Consider the following 16,617-nt stretch of genomic DNA (forward strand, 5'->3'; position numbering starts at 1 on the left):
TCTTTCTGATATCTTTTACTCTGGAGAAATGTTCCCATGCTGGGCTCTGCACAAACTAGGGTCTACTGGAGATATAAACAGATGGCTTTGCCCCTTTGGCCAGAAAACTGAAGGAATAGGGAATCACGCCAAATTAAAAGCTGTCTTTGTTGAAGACTTCCTGGGGCCTTGCTTTGTGAACCTGTGTGTGACCTTCCAGCACCTGTGCAGTGTCCCAACCCTGGCTAAGTGCTGCACACACCTCATCCCAGGGAGGCTGCTGCGGGCACCACCTGTGGCCCAGGCCCACAGCCAAGGGGAACGCAAACTCAGAGCCGCTGCCACTCGGTCACTTAGGGCTAATCCTAGCATGCACCTTGGACTACTTGTCCTCTGCACAAAGTAGTTGCTAAAAGCACATATCATGCTCAAAGGCCTAGGAAGCTCTGGTCTAGGAGTCAATGCTGTAAAATCCATGTATGAAAGAACTCCTGTGTAATCTGCTAGTCCTTTGGTGTTTTTAAGACAATTTATTTCACGGTAGAAATTAAAAAATATCAAATATTTCTATTTTTATTTTAAAAATAGGGAACATCTGGGGTGTCTACCTGGCTCAGTCAGTGGAGCATGTGACTCCTGACCTTGGGAGTCAAAAGTTCAAGCCCCACGCAGGGTGTAGAACTTACTTAAAAGAGTGTTATGAAAGTAAAAAAATATGGTAATAAGGAACATTTCCAAAGAGCACATTTTATCAAAACCAGCATCAGCTATGTAGCATGCCTCAACCATAGGCAAGCAGGTGCTTTATGTGTTACCTGGCCAGCCCTCTGAACACCCAATGGAAGGCTCATGAAGGCTGTCCACAGATGAAGCACCTGAGCTGATGGGACCTGCCAGACATGCCCAAGCCCCAACGGCAGCAGGGAAGCCAGGACCATAGCAGGGCCCTGGGCGGCTGCCCCTTACCTTGCAGTTGCAAGGGCTGGCCAGCAGTGAGCTGCCGGAGCTGGCTGTGGGACAAGGTGAACTTGTTCCCCTGGAACTGCAGCGTCACTGGGGTTTCTGGCTGGGCGACTCGGCTTTGTGGCCCTGCCAGGGAAGCTAGCTGGGCTATTTTGACCACCTCCCCACCTGTGGAAATGCAGAGGAAAGGGGGATTAAAACTTTTGGGAGAAGTTTGCAACTGTTCTAATGACGACCGTCTGTCGCCCAGAATGACCACCTGTGGTAACCTGAAGTGTCACAAAAACGTTTCTTAGGTATTGCTTTCTAATGCTTCCAGGAAATAATTACTTAAATAGGAAAGAGAAAATTAAATTAATGTTGGATTTTTAATGGTTAATTTACTTAATTATAACTGGTAAAGATTCTAGATATCAGATATTAATATCATTAACCAAACTACCAATGAATACTTTACTTTTCTCTCCAACTAATGAAAAAGCAGCAAACATCAAATATAGCAGAAATCAATTTGTGATACACTTTGGAACTCTAGTATCAACCTCTTTAGAGAGCTTTCAAAATGTGAAAAAGTACATGTCCAATTCAGTGCATGGAGGTTACCCCTTTAAGTGTAAGAGAACAAGTAACTAGTATAAATACATCACATGAGCATAGCTTTTGGATGTAAAACTTCATACTAGCTTCAACTAGACTACAGGACTTGATCAAGAACACTGACTGGAGAAATGCCAGACGTGACGTTGCTTAACACATCGTTTGTGAAAATATAACTGAGATGGAGTCCTGCGCACCCGACTCAGAGAGGTACTACCTGCAGGCTGTAAGTGAACACCAGGACATAGGGTTCTGTCCCTCACTGGTTGATAATGGAGCCTATGGATGTGAGGGCGATCTGGCTGCGACATCTGTCACTCCATTGATCGCCAGGGTTGATAATGGAGCCTAAATGTCCCCCCCTCCCAAGGAAATCCATGCCAGAATGATTAGTGACACCATACAGAGAACAGGTAGCAGAAGACCAAGAAAATATCCAGAGGTCCTGCCCACAGAAGCTGTGAACAGGAGGGAACGACAAGAGGAGGCGCAGAGAAGTGTGTGTGGACGGACAGCCCTGCCCCTGCTCCATGAACACAGAGTGAAGGGCAGTGGGGGGTCACTGCCCAAGCTCAGCTCCCATGGCACGGCCCCCACAATACCTGTCCCTGGCAAACAGATAGGTCACCCGTGCAGGGCTTCCCTCCCCCCAGAAGCTAACTGGGACTATTATTCCACTCACTGGCAATGGAAGTGAGGCTTCATCATGAGAGACTAGCCTGAACTTGGGGTCTCCTTATGACACACCCTCCCCAGCTTCCCAGAAAGACCTCCACACACCGGTCATGCCCATAAACAAAGTGCTCAAAGGGGCGTTTGAGAAACAGCGGTGCCTACGCCCATCTCTTCCTACAGCTGAATCAACAGGGACACATGTAAGATAGGCAAATATGCTAATAACAGATCACAGTAAAAAGTTCTAAGAAAACTTAATACTGTGATGTTTTCATCACCAAATTAGTACGAGATGTCTCAGCTGAGCAGAATTCATACCAGGCTTAAGTGTGATAATAAGTAAGAGAGTAAAAACAAGTCATGTTTTTTTTTTTAACAACCAGCACCAGTTCCCTCGCTGGTGAGGATGTTATGCACTCTCGCCTGAGTGCTACTTGCTCCCAGGGCTGAGCCCAGTGGCCGATGGAGCAAGTCTCTGGCACGCTTAGGAAAAGCGAGGCCATCAGCATGTCAGCAGAGCATGCGCGGGAGGAAAGTGGAGCTGATGCCCAAGGGATCAGGAGAAAGGGCAGAGGAGGATAGGGCCTGGGTGTTGGCCCTGCAGAGTGCATCCCTCTGCACACTTAGAGCCAGAAACGACAGCGTGGCAAAAGGCAGCACCCAGGTATGAGGTTAGGGAGACAAAGGGGAGTGGACAGCAAGGCTCTTCACACACGCTGATCGGAACACAACTTCCCGTGGCAAAGACGTGGCAGAACCAGGAGGGGCGAGGCCACTTACTGGGCAGGCGCGCCTGAGCCTGCGAGGTGAGCACCAGCCCCTGAGGCAGCGTGCTCTGCCCGGCCGGGTGCGAGGGGGCCTGGGGCGGGGGCGGGGGCGGGGCCCGCGGTTTCGCAGGATGGGCTGGGCTAGGTGCTGTGCTGGAGGTCGCGGCCGGCGGCTGTCTCGGAGCGGGAGCACTGGTGGAGGCCTGGGAGGTCTGAAACGGGGCTGCCGCCACTGCAATCGATAAGGTTTGTTTGTGCAAAGCTGTTAGAGGTTCTTCACGAAATGCAGTATTTTAAACCCGAATTTCAAAGAAACAAAACAAACATTTCATTAAAGTCTCTCAAATGAGAAGCCCTCTTTACAAAAAAGGTGGGAGGTGTGCTTTGTAGGGTGTGAGAGAGAGAACTTTCTATCTGCTGTGTGGTGTTCTTGGAGTTCGTCAGCAGGCCACACAGTTGCTGCTGCAGGACACAGAGCGCAGGCCCATCCCAGGAGCCGCGCCCCACCCACATGCTGTGGGCGGCGCTGCACGTGCACGCGGGCCGGAAGCAGAGGACCCAGTGATAAAGGCTAGAACACTGTCCTGTTACCTTCTGCCAGTCAGCACTACCCTTCTTCACAATGACAGTCAGGCTACGCGTGAGTGGTGGTCCCAAATGTGAAAGCAGCCTTCCTGAGGTTTTGTACACAACTCTGAAATGCACTTCCCTGCATAAAAGAGCCTTCACTGACGCACAGCTTCATTAGCACGCCAAGAGCAACTCAATCAAGACTGTGATGTCTTGTTTGGGAAAAAGTCCAATTTTAAGAAACTAAAAGGCCAGAAACTCCTGGGCGTGCTACATGAGGTGTGTTCAGCAGAGCCAGAGCAGGTGGCCTGCTCCTGCTCAAAGCAACGGTTGCCCGCCCAGAGGGGCAGGGGAAGCATAAGGAGCTCCATCTGTAAAGACCCTCGGTAACCCCGAGGGCACACCAGCACATGAGGCATACCTTTCGTATCTGGATTTGCAGAGAATGTGGCAATCGGCGGACGTCCTCGCATGTGGCCCTGCGGATTGGCCGTGGCTGTGGCAGAGGCTGCTGTCCGGGGTGGGTGTGTGCTGGGGAAAGCCACAGTGCGACCCTCAGGCTTCTGGCCATACTGCACGGGCTGAAACAACCTGGCAAGAAGGCATGTGCACCACTGAGACACGGGGGCCCAGGCCACCCAGAGATGGTGAGGATCCCTACTCCCAGTGTGGCTCAAAGAGGGGTGGGCGTTCCAAATGATGCACTGAGAAGCTCAGCACTGGTCTGAGGGAGGTGGCTGGCCACCCTCAGGATACAAAGTAGCAATGTCTATCCCCAAGCTGGGGGACACAGGGTAAACATGTGCATCTGTTCTGACACTCATAGGCCATGACACTATGTAGAATGCAAGTGGAGTGGACAGGAAGACACCTCCAACATCAAGTGATATGGCAGCACAGGTCACAATAGAAGTGTACAGGCGCCTTGGAGGCAACGGGTAAAACCACAGAGACCCAGTCTACAGCCACTGTTCCAGGTGTTACCACACCTCAATGTGTTTATACCCCTTTTACCTGAAAAATCGTAATGGTGGGAATTCTATATTTTCAAATCCCTGTGCAAGCACCAGCTGGAGACAGGAGGCCGCACCAGCCCTAGAGAACCACAGCTCCCCTGGCCCATGTGTGGACCTAATGGTGGGCTTTAGGCCCCTGTGAACATCTGGCAGAAGGTGGCTGGCTCCCAAGGTCTCAGCAACGTCTTGTGCAGAACATGCAATGGGAATGACTGCCAATCTGCAGAACTGGTCCCATTCTCTTGTTTATAAACTCCTATTTTTTGTTTCTTTCTCATTTTCAACCTACATGTGAAACTTTGTGTATTTCTAACTTGCTGGGTTTAACCTATTTTATTGCTTATTTCCACTTGGTCATTTAACATGCTGTGCCACTCTCAGCCATGTGGCACCTACAGAATCAACTCCGATGTCCTTCAGAAGTCCCTGTGCTGCCGTCAGAGGTGGAGCCCGCTGCCCACCTTTGGGCCCCACCACCACCCACAGTGCACCCTCTCTGTCCAAGACAGTGGCCACCAGAGCATGCACCGGGCAGATCAGCCTGAATTCCTCCCCGCACGGACCCTTCCCACATCCCAAAGCTGTTTAACCACCACCACCACCGCCCCACCCAGGGGTGCAGCCTGCCCACACAAGCCACATGCAGTGAAGTGAGCTACCTCCACAGACAAGAAGGATGCCAGGGCAAACTAGGGAGAGACTTGACCATTTCTCCCCCTCTGCCGCAGTCAGGTCCTCATGTGAACTCCCACCACACATCCCAGGTTTCCCTGAGGCGCTATGGGACTGGGCCCTTCCAAGAAGGGGAACGTCACTGATCCCTTGGCTGAGTTAGGGCCAACCAAGAGCCAGCCAGAAACTTGAGGGAGCAGGATGCAACGCTCCACACCACGCACCTGTTGGGTTTTAGTCTAAGGGCTGCTGGCCTGCCTGATGGCGGTGGTGCAGTGAACAGCTCCTCCATGAGTTTCCGCGTTACCTTCTTCTTACACAGCAATTCTGCTTCGTGGCGAGTCATTTTATTCTCTAAGCTGATGAGATCAAATATAGAGAGATCCGTTTCCTAAGGAGAAAAACAGAAATTTTGCTCTGGGAGTCAGGAGGGAAATGACTGGGACCCAAGCACATCCTCAACAGGACAGCCAGGCCCCACACAGCCACACTCCCCAGGACATGCCCTGAAGCCATTCTGGGGCTTGTGCAGCTGCTAGACCTCAGCATGCCTCAAGTGTCTCCATCATTTAGAGTACCCCAAGTGGCAGTATGAATGGAGAAGGCAATATGTAGAGAGAATGGACTTGACAGAGATGGATGGGGGTCCAGACGCATGGGTGCCAGGTCATGTTGACAAAGGGTACTCTAGGGGAGAGACTCACGCATGCTGGAGAAGCAGAATCAGGCACAGGACATGTCACTCAGGCAAAATCCCTGGGGACATGCATTCCACAGGCAGGACATACTGCCCAAATCCCCAGCTGGAGCAGATTTGCCTGCATGCTTGGCACCCCCCACCTGTGCTTCTCTGATGAGAACGTGCAGCCACATTCCCACTACAACTCTGAGCATCAAAGAGGACAATAGCAGGTGCTGGCAAGCCCTCCTCCCACACTCTCGTACACGCATGGGGATGTGAAAACCGCCTGGCTCTCAAAAAGTTAAATGTGGAGTAAGCACATGACCCTGCAATTCCACGCCTAGAATTCCACGTGCATGAGAAACATGAAACCTACATCCACACAAAGCTGGTCTGTCAATGTCCACAGTAACATTCACAAGAGCCAAAACGTGGAAGCAACCCAAATGCCCATTAACTGATGACCAGCTTGATACAATGTGGTCCATCCACACCAGGGAATATAACTCAAGCCTTAAAAAGGAAGGAAACGGGCAGCCCAGGTGGCTCAGCGGTTTAGCGTCACCTTCAACCCAGGGCATGATCCTGGAGACCCGGGATCGAGTCCCACGTCAGGCTCCCTGCATGGAGCCTGCTTCTCCCTCTGCCTGTGTCTCTGCCTCTCTGTCTCTCATGAATAAATAAAATCTTTAAGAAAAAAAAAAAGGAGCCTGGGACACATACCACAACCTGGATGAACTTTGAAAGCATTATGCTCAGGGAAGTAAGCAAAACACAAAGACCACGCTTGAGTGACTCTATCTATATGCAAAATCCAGAACAGGTGGACTCATGAGGCAGGTCAGGTGCACAGCTGCCTGGGGCAGAGAGGGAAGGGAACAGGAGAGATAGCTCATGTGTGTGGGTCCTCTCCTGGCAATGACAAAATATTCCAGAATCAGTGGTGATGAATGCAGCCATTTACAGTTGTCTCACTCGCTACTATTCTAGTGGCTAGAAAAGCTTCCGAACCGTAGCACACCTCAATGCCTGCTGAACAAACTAGAGAAAACAACACAATGTAACATACACTGAGCTCTTGGAGACCAAGCACATGTAAGGTTCTTCCTATGGATTCAACACACACAGTAGTGGAAGTGCAGGATTATCCCTGTCCTGAGAGGTTTCAGCCCAAAGCTCCCTAGCCAGTGCGAAGTTTGGGGAGGGTGGGGCGGGGGGGGGGGGCACAAGAACACTAGGCCATAGCACACAGCAAGGCCCCACAAACACACACAACCACGAGCAGGACCTCACCAAAAACATGAGAGCGACCACCATAACAGTCCTGAGAGACACCTGCATGTCCACAAGGCTCATTGCAGTGGTGACCCAAACTCCCCTTCAAACACTCCACATGCTGTGCTGTTGCCCATGTTCCAACAGCACACATAATGCTAGGAACCCCTGCCCTGCAATTTTCAAGCAGGCCTTGTCTTCCTCAGGACAACTGCAGATGCAGACACTGTCAGGAGAAGGCATGGCACAAATGTCATCCATGGCTGCTCAGCATCAGGCAATTCCAAAACACAGGATGAGAGTATGGAAAGCAACCTCCTAGAGCCATGGTACCTTGAATGTGTCTGGAGCCAACTTCAGGGGGACACATACCTTCCAAGAGTCTCTGTCAAGCGCCTTGAGGATGAGGGAGGCAGAGCAGTACTGGAGTGGCCCAGCTGTGTACGACGACTCCGGGAGCCGGGGCTCCACCAACCCAGGATGGTTGCAGATCCTCTGCAGCCTCAGCAGGATGCTCAGCACATCCACAAAGTGCCCACTCTTCAGCGCTTCCTGGGTTCTGCTCTCAGAAAGAAACACCAGTACTGTCATCTGTATATGTATCGTGTATGCCGCCACACAAAACTGGCACATTCCCCCTGGTTCTGGTTTATAATTAGTTCCATCAGGACATTCACATCCAAACTGCCCTTCAGGTGATTATGACTCTTAGACTCAGTTCTTATCCCCCGGAAACAGGCCAGGAGGCCAGAGAGCCAGGAGTGAGGGTCAGATGGGCACGTAGCTCTCCAAGCCTCCCCTCCCAGGAGAGGACCACATGGCAGCAGTAATGGATTTCCACCCCACAGCGATGAGGGCTGTGAAGCAGGAGTGGGCACCAGGGTGAGAACACCTGATCTGAGGGAGGAAAAGCCCCTTCGGTGAGATACCAGCCCTGCAGCCATGATAAAGGCAGACACACAGGCCACTCACATGCGTAGCCAGGACTGGGGAGGAAACACAGTCCAAGCAGAGAATTCCAAGGTCTTCAGATGAGGGAGAAGGCACAGTGTCCCCAACAGGTCAGGGAAGGAGCCATGCAGGACAGCATGGAGGGCAGCCTGGTCCACAGACACCCGGGAGCAGCAGCAATGGAATAGAGGGACAGGAGGAGGCAGGGAGGATGGCCAGGCTTCCAAATGAGCAGCAAGGCAATGGGCTACTGTGCCTGAGAACAGGAAAGCCTAGGGAGCAAGTGCTCTGGGGACGCCCTCTTGAGAGGTCTGCAGCGTCTTCAAGAGACAGCCAAGCAGCCACAGGAGAGTGTAGGCAACCGGGAGCTCAGCACGGAGCCCAGTGGCAGGCAGGCTGTGCTGGAAGCCAGCAGAACCCCACACAGGCAGTTCTCAGCCACGGCACAGAGCGTAAACAGGGTGCAGACAAGCACACAGTCTGCAAGCCCAGCTCTGAGAACAGAGAGAAAAGAGGAAGGTATTTAAAATCACACCTGTCTATACAAGGACACATTTCAGGAAAAAAGGCTGAAGCACAAGTGAGACCCAAGACCTGGTAACAACTTCCCGGATGGGAAGAGGCTCACACAGGCAGGTCTGCAGGGCCCCAGGAAGGAGGGAGGCCTGGGGTCTGCCGAGAAGAGAGTGTACCTTAAGACAGCAAGAACATGAGCCACGCCACCACACAGTGACCAAAGGGAAGCTCAGAGCCCACTGATGACCCCAGACCATCACATCAATATGCAACAAAGGATGTCGATTATCACAAACTAACGTACAGAAAGGTATAGGAGCGCTCAACACTTCCCATCTGACTTGACAGGTTCAGGAAAAATAGGCCCACAGATAGGAACACAGAGAGTCACTTCCACCAGAAGCAGAAGCCACACGGCAGCCTAGGTGTATGGTCACCAGCACCCACATCCATAGACAGGACTGACAGTGGCACCCTCTCACTGCCAGGGCAAGCCCGGCATGTCCACAATCCCAACCTCCTGAGAGCACGGTCTGCTCCTGGTGAAGAAACTCAGGGGAGCCTGCCAACAAGCATGGGCCTCCTTCTGTGGGAGCAGGAGCACCCTCCATGAACCCTGCTCTTCATGAAGCACCCAGAGGAAGTCAGCACCTAAAGAAAGAGCTGCCCAATCGCCCGCCCTGCCCCAGCACTACAGCCTGCTCACACCGCACACTAGCCCAACGCAGAGGAAGGGCACTGCTGGGGAAGGACACTGAGGCCCCTCTTCTCCCCTGGAACAATCGGCCCACTGCAGCATCACTGATGCCATCTGTCAGGGACTAAGACACCGTATCAGGGAGTAAGAATGCACGCTTACGTTCTGTTCTAAAATTTTCTAAAACTAACTAAAACAGCAAGTGTGAATGGCAAAACTGTTTCCTGAAGGCTCGCGACATGCAGATGTGATCCTGACTTTATGAATGTGAGGACATGATGCGCACGATGGCACAGTGCCTGCTCTCATCTCATGAGGGGATGGTGCCAAGGCCTCCGCAGGCTAGTGGAGCCCCAGCCAAGACCAGCACGTGCAGCCTCAGGGCAGCTCCCAGGGAGGAGGCAAACAGCCTATGAGGCTGTAACCAACTGAGCCACTTGGGTGGGACATGCATCCTGTGTGAGCCTCACCTGAAACACCATGAGCCTCACCAATGAACCAGGGAGCAGGACAGGCACCAGGCCAATTCTGGGCAGAAACACAGGGAGCCTGGGGCAAGCGCAAACCCAGAGCACAGCGCAGGCTCCAGACTCCATCCCCACAGAGGCCCAGTGCCTCCCAGCTGGGCAGCACCCACAGGCACCAAGCCCGCTTACCCGGGCTGCAGGATTACGTCCTCATACAAGGCCTTCTGCCGACTCGACAGGCGGCACTTCAGCACATGCTCGTACTTCTTCGTCAGCTGCTTCTCCACATCTCTCTTAGTTCTCCTCAAGATAAAGGGCTGTGTCACCTGAAAAAAAAAGATGAGTGTGCATGGTCCACTTTCCAAGACACCACACCCACCGCACACATGGCACCACAGCAGCAGCCCTCAGTACCCGGTGCAGCCGGATGACCACTTTGTGGTAGTAGTCCTGGTTCTCGTCGTTCGGGGCCTTCAGGGGCAGGTGTAGGTAAGGCCGGGAGATGCCGGGGATGAGGAAGTGCACCATGGTCCACAGCTCCAGGAAGGTGTTGTGCAGGGGAGCATCGATCAGGAGCAGGCGCTGCTGGCTGTGAGAGAGAAGCGACAGCAGACATGGCGCACCCGGAAAGCTGGCAGTGGGCGCACTTCCTCTGCAGATGTTTAAGGACAGGGATAATGGGCTTAAAGAACTGACGAGAGCACACACACGCCTCCCGGAAGGGGACCAAGATGCCTGAACATGGGGGGGACCTGTGGCCTCCATGCACAGAACAAAGGGAAGTGAGCTGTGTTGCTGAGAGGCAGTTTGGTCACACACACTCCTCCGCCAGCCACATCCAAAACCCCAAGAGGGGGGTGCGGGTCAGACCTCCTCAGGGTGAACACGGCCTCCCAGTGCCTCTCAGTCATGCCTCGGACGCGCTGCATCTCATCAATGACCAGGCACCGCCAGCGCACACGCATGAAGGACGCGTAGCCCCTGAAGAACTGCTTGTAGGGTGCAATGCACACGTTGAAGCTGTTGGGCTCCGTCCACTCCTGCAGCACACATGATAGACTTCACCTACAGCAGCCTCACCTCCCAGTACATAGCCTGCCCCCACCAGGGACCCTACACACCCTTAGCCCCTGCCAGCTTGCTCCCTGCGAGCTCCCTGCCTCCAGTATCATTAGGATTTTGTCTAATAGGAGTCTACAGTGCTCCAGAAGACAAACCAAGAAGCTGCTCTGAGCATTAACTACTGCTTCTGGGAAACATATCACCACAGTGTCATGAGGGAGCCAACTTTGATGGGATGGAACCTGAGCAGCGAAACCGTACTGAGAAGGTGACAGAAGGAGCAGCATGTGTGCTTCAAGTGACTGCTCTGTAAGCTTTCAAAAAACAAATAAATAACCAGAAATAGGGAAATGAAAAATACATCTCCAAGTACTTTTCCAGTAAATACTGAACAGAATAGTCTAACAATACGGCAAAGTTTTACCTGCAATGAAAACTTGTGGCCTCTAGTATACTTTTACTCAGAACCTGCTGCTGGATGAGACTGGGTGGAAAGAAGAAAGCCTGTCCAGCTTTGTTCCCATGGCCTCCCTGTCACCTAGGCCTGTTCCCATGGGAGTCAGTGTAGGAGTTCACCACTCAGAACTCAGGGCACACCGTACGTTCCTGTGGATACATGTGCACCCGCCGGGCCCGCGGGTGGGGGGATGGGTGCTCTGGAAGGAAGGTGGCCACGGCCCAAGCATGGGAGGGGCCACGGGCCTCTCCTGGCAGGAGCAGGGTGTGCTTTCAAGAGGCTCCAAACCTAGAAACCACCTGAAGATCTAGCATCTCACAAACAAGGCATTTACAACAATTACACAAACACAACTCGATGTTCTGAAATCTGTCTCCTATACAGATGAAGACCATTTCTGTCGGGTTTTTATTTCACATTTAAAATAAAATACCTGTCTCTTTGCTTTCAGTTCTCTGTGGCTGCCAACATACAAGAGGGTTTTGAGCCCAGGGCACCAACGCTTCAGCTCAAGCTCCCACTTGAGGATGTTACAGCCTCTCACAACCACAAGATGAGGACCCCAGTTGCCTACAAAGGAGAGAAGAGACAGAACTTTCCTCTTTAACGAAAACCATCCAGTCAAGTCCAGACATCTGGTGCTGTGCTGACCAGAGAAGCATGGCAGGTACACGTGGGAAGTCCCGGGTGTGATGCAGAGGCATCCTCCTGACCATGTGACCTATGCTGGAGGGGCTGGAGGCCTGACACACAAGAGGCACTCAACAGAGAGCTGCTGAAAGGGGACTGAAAAAAGTGAACATTTATTGCAAACACAGTGAACCCCACTGTGAGCCTGGGGAAGAGTCCTCATCTACAAGGAATAGTGCCCAGAAAGTGAAGAAAGCATGCTGACAGGGCCGTAGGACCTGCCGAGGGAGGCAAGTTGGCTCCGGCTTGAGCACAGCACACGTTCCCAGGCTCCAGTCAGAATACACCCACGCCACCCCAAAATACAGTTTCAACCTCAGTCCTCCAAAAACAAATGTTTAAAATTTTTTTAACAAATGTTTTAAGTTATTAGAATAATACACACATAACAAATTTCCACTTATGTGCTATAAATGAAAAATAGCACACTGAGATAGCAATAGCAGACTTGGAAAGACTATGAGAACACATGGCCACAGATAGTACAGGTCCTGTGCAAGGCACTGCTTCCAGAAGAACCACCCAAGAGCAAAGTGAACAAGGATATAAAGAAATACAAGAGGACAAAAACTCATTAGAAAGCCCACCCCATGGGATCCCTGGATGGCTCAGCCGTTTAGTGCCTGCCTTCAGCCCAGGGCATGGTCCTGGAGGCCCGGAATCAAGTCCCACATCGGGCTCCCTGCATGGAGCCTGCTTCTCCCTCTGCCTGTGTCTCTGCCTCTTTCTCTGTGTCTCTCATGAATAAATAAATAAAATCTTTAAAAAAAAAAAAAAAAAAGAAGGCCCATCCCATGAGAAGAGATGCAAATTAACCCCAAGTGCCCTTTCCTTCACTAATAAAACCATGGTTTTTTAAAAACTAGCATTTAGGGGCATCTGGGTGGCTCAGCCAGTGAAGTGTCCACCTTCAGCTCAAGAGATGATCCCAGGGTCCTGGGATCAAGCCCCACGTCAGGCTCCCTGTTCAGCGGGGAGTCTGGTTCTCCCTCTGCCCCTCTCCCCTGTGTGCGTGTGCACACATTCTCTCTAATATATAAGATTTTTAAAAAAATAAACTAAATAAAAACCAGCATTTAGAACATCATCCCACATTTGGGTTTCTGCAAGGCCCCTCATTCCAGACTTACTGCTGGGGCCCAATGTGGGCCTCCTGAGGGAGTGGCTCCGTTATGCTCATAGCTACACCCTCATGCCTACTAGACCAGTGTCTAGAGCACCATAGGTGCCAAGGTTTGAGAAACTCATTCAGTCATTTGTTCAGCTGATGAATGAAAAGCTCCTATTTTTGGAAGTGTAGGCTACTTCCCATTTCTTACTATTATAAATACAATAATGAATAATTTTTCTACCTCAACAATAGTAAAGCAAGGTAGTATTCTTAAAATAACTATATCTAAAAAAAAAAAAAAAAACTATCTACCAAAACCATTTATTTTTTTATTTTTTAAAGATTTTATTTATTTATTCATGAAAGACACAGAGACAGAGAGAGGCAGAGACACAGGCAGAGGGAGAAGCAGGCTCCATGCAGGGAGCCTGACGCGGAACTCGATCCCGGGACTCCAGGATCACGTCCTGGGCCGAAGGCAGGCGCTAAACCACTGAGCCACCCAGAGATCCCCAAAACCATTTTTAAAGTACAACAATGAAGATTTTATATCCCTGGGTCAAAAAAAACCAAATTAATACAAGAAAATAAGGAGTCTTGGTGTCGATCCATTTGTATTTAAAAACTGAGGGGTGGGCAGCCCTGGTGGCGCAGCGGTTTAGCACCGCCTGCAGTCCAGGGTGTGATCCTGGAGACCCGGGATCGAGTCACACATCAGGCTCCCTGCATGGAGCCTGCTTCTCCCTCTGCCTGTGTCTCTGCCTCTTTCTCTCTCTCTCTGTGTGTCGCTCATGAGTAAATAAAATCTTAAAAAAAAAAAAAAAAAAAAAAAAACCCTGAGGGGCACCTGGGTAGCTCAATCAGTGAAGTGTCTGCCTTCGGCTCAGGTCATGATCTCAGGGTCCTGGGATCAAGCTCCATGTCTGTCAAGGTCCCTGCTAAGCAGAAGTCTGCTTCTCCCTCTCCCTCCTGCCCCCTCCTCCACTCATGATCTCTCTCTCTCTCTTTCAAAATCTTTAAAAAAAATAAAATATTTTAAAAAACTAAGATTGATGAAGCTTTTCACACAGAGGGCAAAGAAAGGTATTTACTAGTGATGGTGAGGGAAGGGCACAGCAAGCTAGGGGGGAGGGAGGAAGAAGCTGCCCCAAGTAACCACCACCCTCTACACAACCCCATCTCACAGGTCTGCTGAACATCAGCGGTTTCCATGTGACCTACGGCTGGATGCCACCTTCCTAATTTAAAGAGTCCCTTCCTGGCTTCTGAAACTCCAGGAAGAGAAAGAGAACGTTTGTTCTTCTGTCAGTTATCCAGAACCCAGTCAGTCTGCATCTGGAATATTCCCTTTGCAAAAGAAACACTATACCTAATCCATGAACAACATGAGTGTGAATCATACAGGTACATGTAAGCACACACAGATGTTTTTCAATATGCATCGTACTGTATTTTCTCTTCCTTGCGATATTCTTTATTTTTTTAAGATTTATTTATTTATTTATTCATGATAGACACACAGAAAGAGAGGCAGAAAAGTAGGCAGAGGGAGAAGCAGGCTCCATGCAGGAAGCCCGATATGGGACTCGATTCCGGGATTCTGGGACCACACCCTGAGCCAAAGGCAGACGCTCAACTCCTGAACCACCCAAGCGCCCCTCCTTGTGATATTCTTAGTGATGTTTTCTTTTCCCTAGCTAACTTTAAGAACACACTAAATAATACATAGAACACACAAAACATGTTAGTCACCTGTTCATGCGATCAGTACAGCTTCTGGTCAACAGTTCACTATCGATAGTTAGGTTTTGAGGAAGTCAAAAGTCATGTGTGGATTTTTGTCTGTGTGGGAGGTCAGTGCCCATGACCACCACGTTGTTCAAGGGTCATCTATAGGTAAGACGCTGTCCTGTGTTAGAGACACACAGCGCATGGCCTTCTACAACCCTCAAAGACACAGAGCAGGAGACAAGGTAGGCAACTGAGCCGTAGGACGAGGGCAGGTCAGTGAGTGGGCGCTGATCCTGGAGCACGCCAACACGGAGGCTGTGGGGCCTGGACCATTGGCGAGTAAGTTCAGGCAGTGTGGGGGGAGGAAGCAGTCAGAGTGGAAGCCTGCTGCAGGGGAGCCCAAACAGTGCTCCCTACAGAACCCAAGCAGCAGAGAAGTGTTGCTAGATAGTGGAGCCTGGCTGGAAGGAGGGTGCCAGCCACGGCAGCATAGTTAAGGCCAACGCATGGTAAGACCTGCTGTGCACACAGGTCTTGGCTGGCAGGGGACACTGCTCATACAGCCTGGTCACAGCCTGGAGGGCCTGCCTCACAGTGTACTAGACTTGGAACAGTGAGGTGCTTGACCTAGTGTTAACAGTGAACAAGAAGAGTTTCTGAGCCCTGTTCTCTTGAGTCTTACACCAGAGCACGAGGCAGAGGAACAGGAAGGAAGGCCACTTCCCACCGTCACACCAGATGTACCACCTAAGATCAGTCTTAGCAACTACATACTCCTGAAAAAAAAAACCAGCTCTTACCTTCATTGCAAGCGAGGTGCGCAAAAAAAGCAATGATCTGTACTGTTTTACCAAGCCCAGCTTCATCTGCCAATATGCCATTGAGGTTCTTCCGGTAGAGTTTGGCCAGCCAGTCAAGGCCAATCTTCTGGTAATCTCTGAGCACGCCATACAACAGAGATGGGGCAGTCAACTTCACCTGCAGCAACACACACGCCTAATAAGCACTTTTCAGAACAATCACAAAAAGCTTTTCTGCAATGAGAAGTCAAATCTGTCAGACGGCGAGCCTAATAGAGCACCAAGGAAAAGATAAAGAGAGGACAGGACAAACAAGACCAGTATTGGCTCCTCCTGACAACTTCTGCCGCTGGAACAGAGCTGTGGGGAAGTATTAAGCCTTTTCATGGCCTCACAAAGACACTGCCCCCCCCCCCCCCCCCCCCGGGTAGCTCAGTGCCTCACCGTGGGGCTGACCCGGGCACTGCCCTTGGGCAGCAAAGCTTCGGCCACAGCGGTCACCTCTGCAATGTCCTTTGTGTGAGGGTTCCCGATACTCATTCTCTCTGCAGCTTTAAACTGGTCCATGATGAACAGTGAGTCTATGAGAACCACATCTTTCCGACTCTCTTGGTCACCTGGGCAGTCTTCCACATCTGTGAACAAGAGAAAAACGATTTGTGGTGGCTGCAAAATTTTATGAGTCTACTTATCATTTATCAAAACAAATAAAAGGAAAAGCTGACAGAATCCAAATACTTCAAATGCAGAATTTTTTTTTTTTAAGATTTTTTTATTCATGAGAGAGAGAGAGAGAGAGAGAGAGAGGCAGGCAAAGACAAAGGCAGAGGGAGAAGCAGCCTCCATGCAGGGAGCCTGATGTGGGACTCGATCCCAGGTCTCCAGGACCACACCCTGGGCAGAAGGCAGGTGCTAAACTGCTGAGCCACCCAGGGATCC

The 16,617-nt window shown here is 51.0% G+C and overlaps 1 protein-coding gene across 19 annotated transcripts in view; it reads right to left on the bottom strand.

The window, feature by feature from the left end:
* Positions 1–16,617, bottom strand: part of EP400 (E1A binding protein p400) — a 102,870-nt gene that overhangs the window by 45,896 nt on the left and 40,357 nt on the right. For 18 of the 19 annotated variants that reach the window (XM_072802076.1, XM_072802079.1, XM_072802065.1 and 15 more), the window contains 11 exons: positions 16,123–16,313; positions 15,679–15,856; positions 11,780–11,916; positions 10,698–10,867; positions 10,242–10,416; positions 10,017–10,153; positions 7,569–7,755; positions 5,464–5,630; positions 3,973–4,142; positions 2,995–3,213; positions 946–1,110 (listed from right to left, as the gene is read on the bottom strand). In XM_072802076.1, the coding sequence (XP_072658177.1) occupies positions 946–1,110; positions 2,995–3,213; positions 3,973–4,142; positions 5,464–5,630; positions 7,569–7,755; positions 10,017–10,153; positions 10,242–10,416; positions 10,698–10,867; positions 11,780–11,916; positions 15,679–15,856; positions 16,123–16,313 (1,896 nt within the window). The remainder of the gene's footprint in view (positions 1–945; positions 1,111–2,994; positions 3,214–3,972; positions 4,143–5,463; positions 5,631–7,568; positions 7,756–10,016; positions 10,154–10,241; positions 10,417–10,697; positions 10,868–11,779; positions 11,917–15,678; positions 15,857–16,122; positions 16,314–16,617) is intronic. The other variant, XM_072802081.1, reaches the window with a different exon arrangement.

Source organism: Canis lupus, chromosome 27, assembly GCF_048164855.1.
Source record: "Canis lupus baileyi chromosome 27, mCanLup2.hap1, whole genome shotgun sequence".
Lineage (NCBI taxonomy): Eukaryota > Metazoa > Chordata > Mammalia > Carnivora > Canidae > Canis > Canis lupus.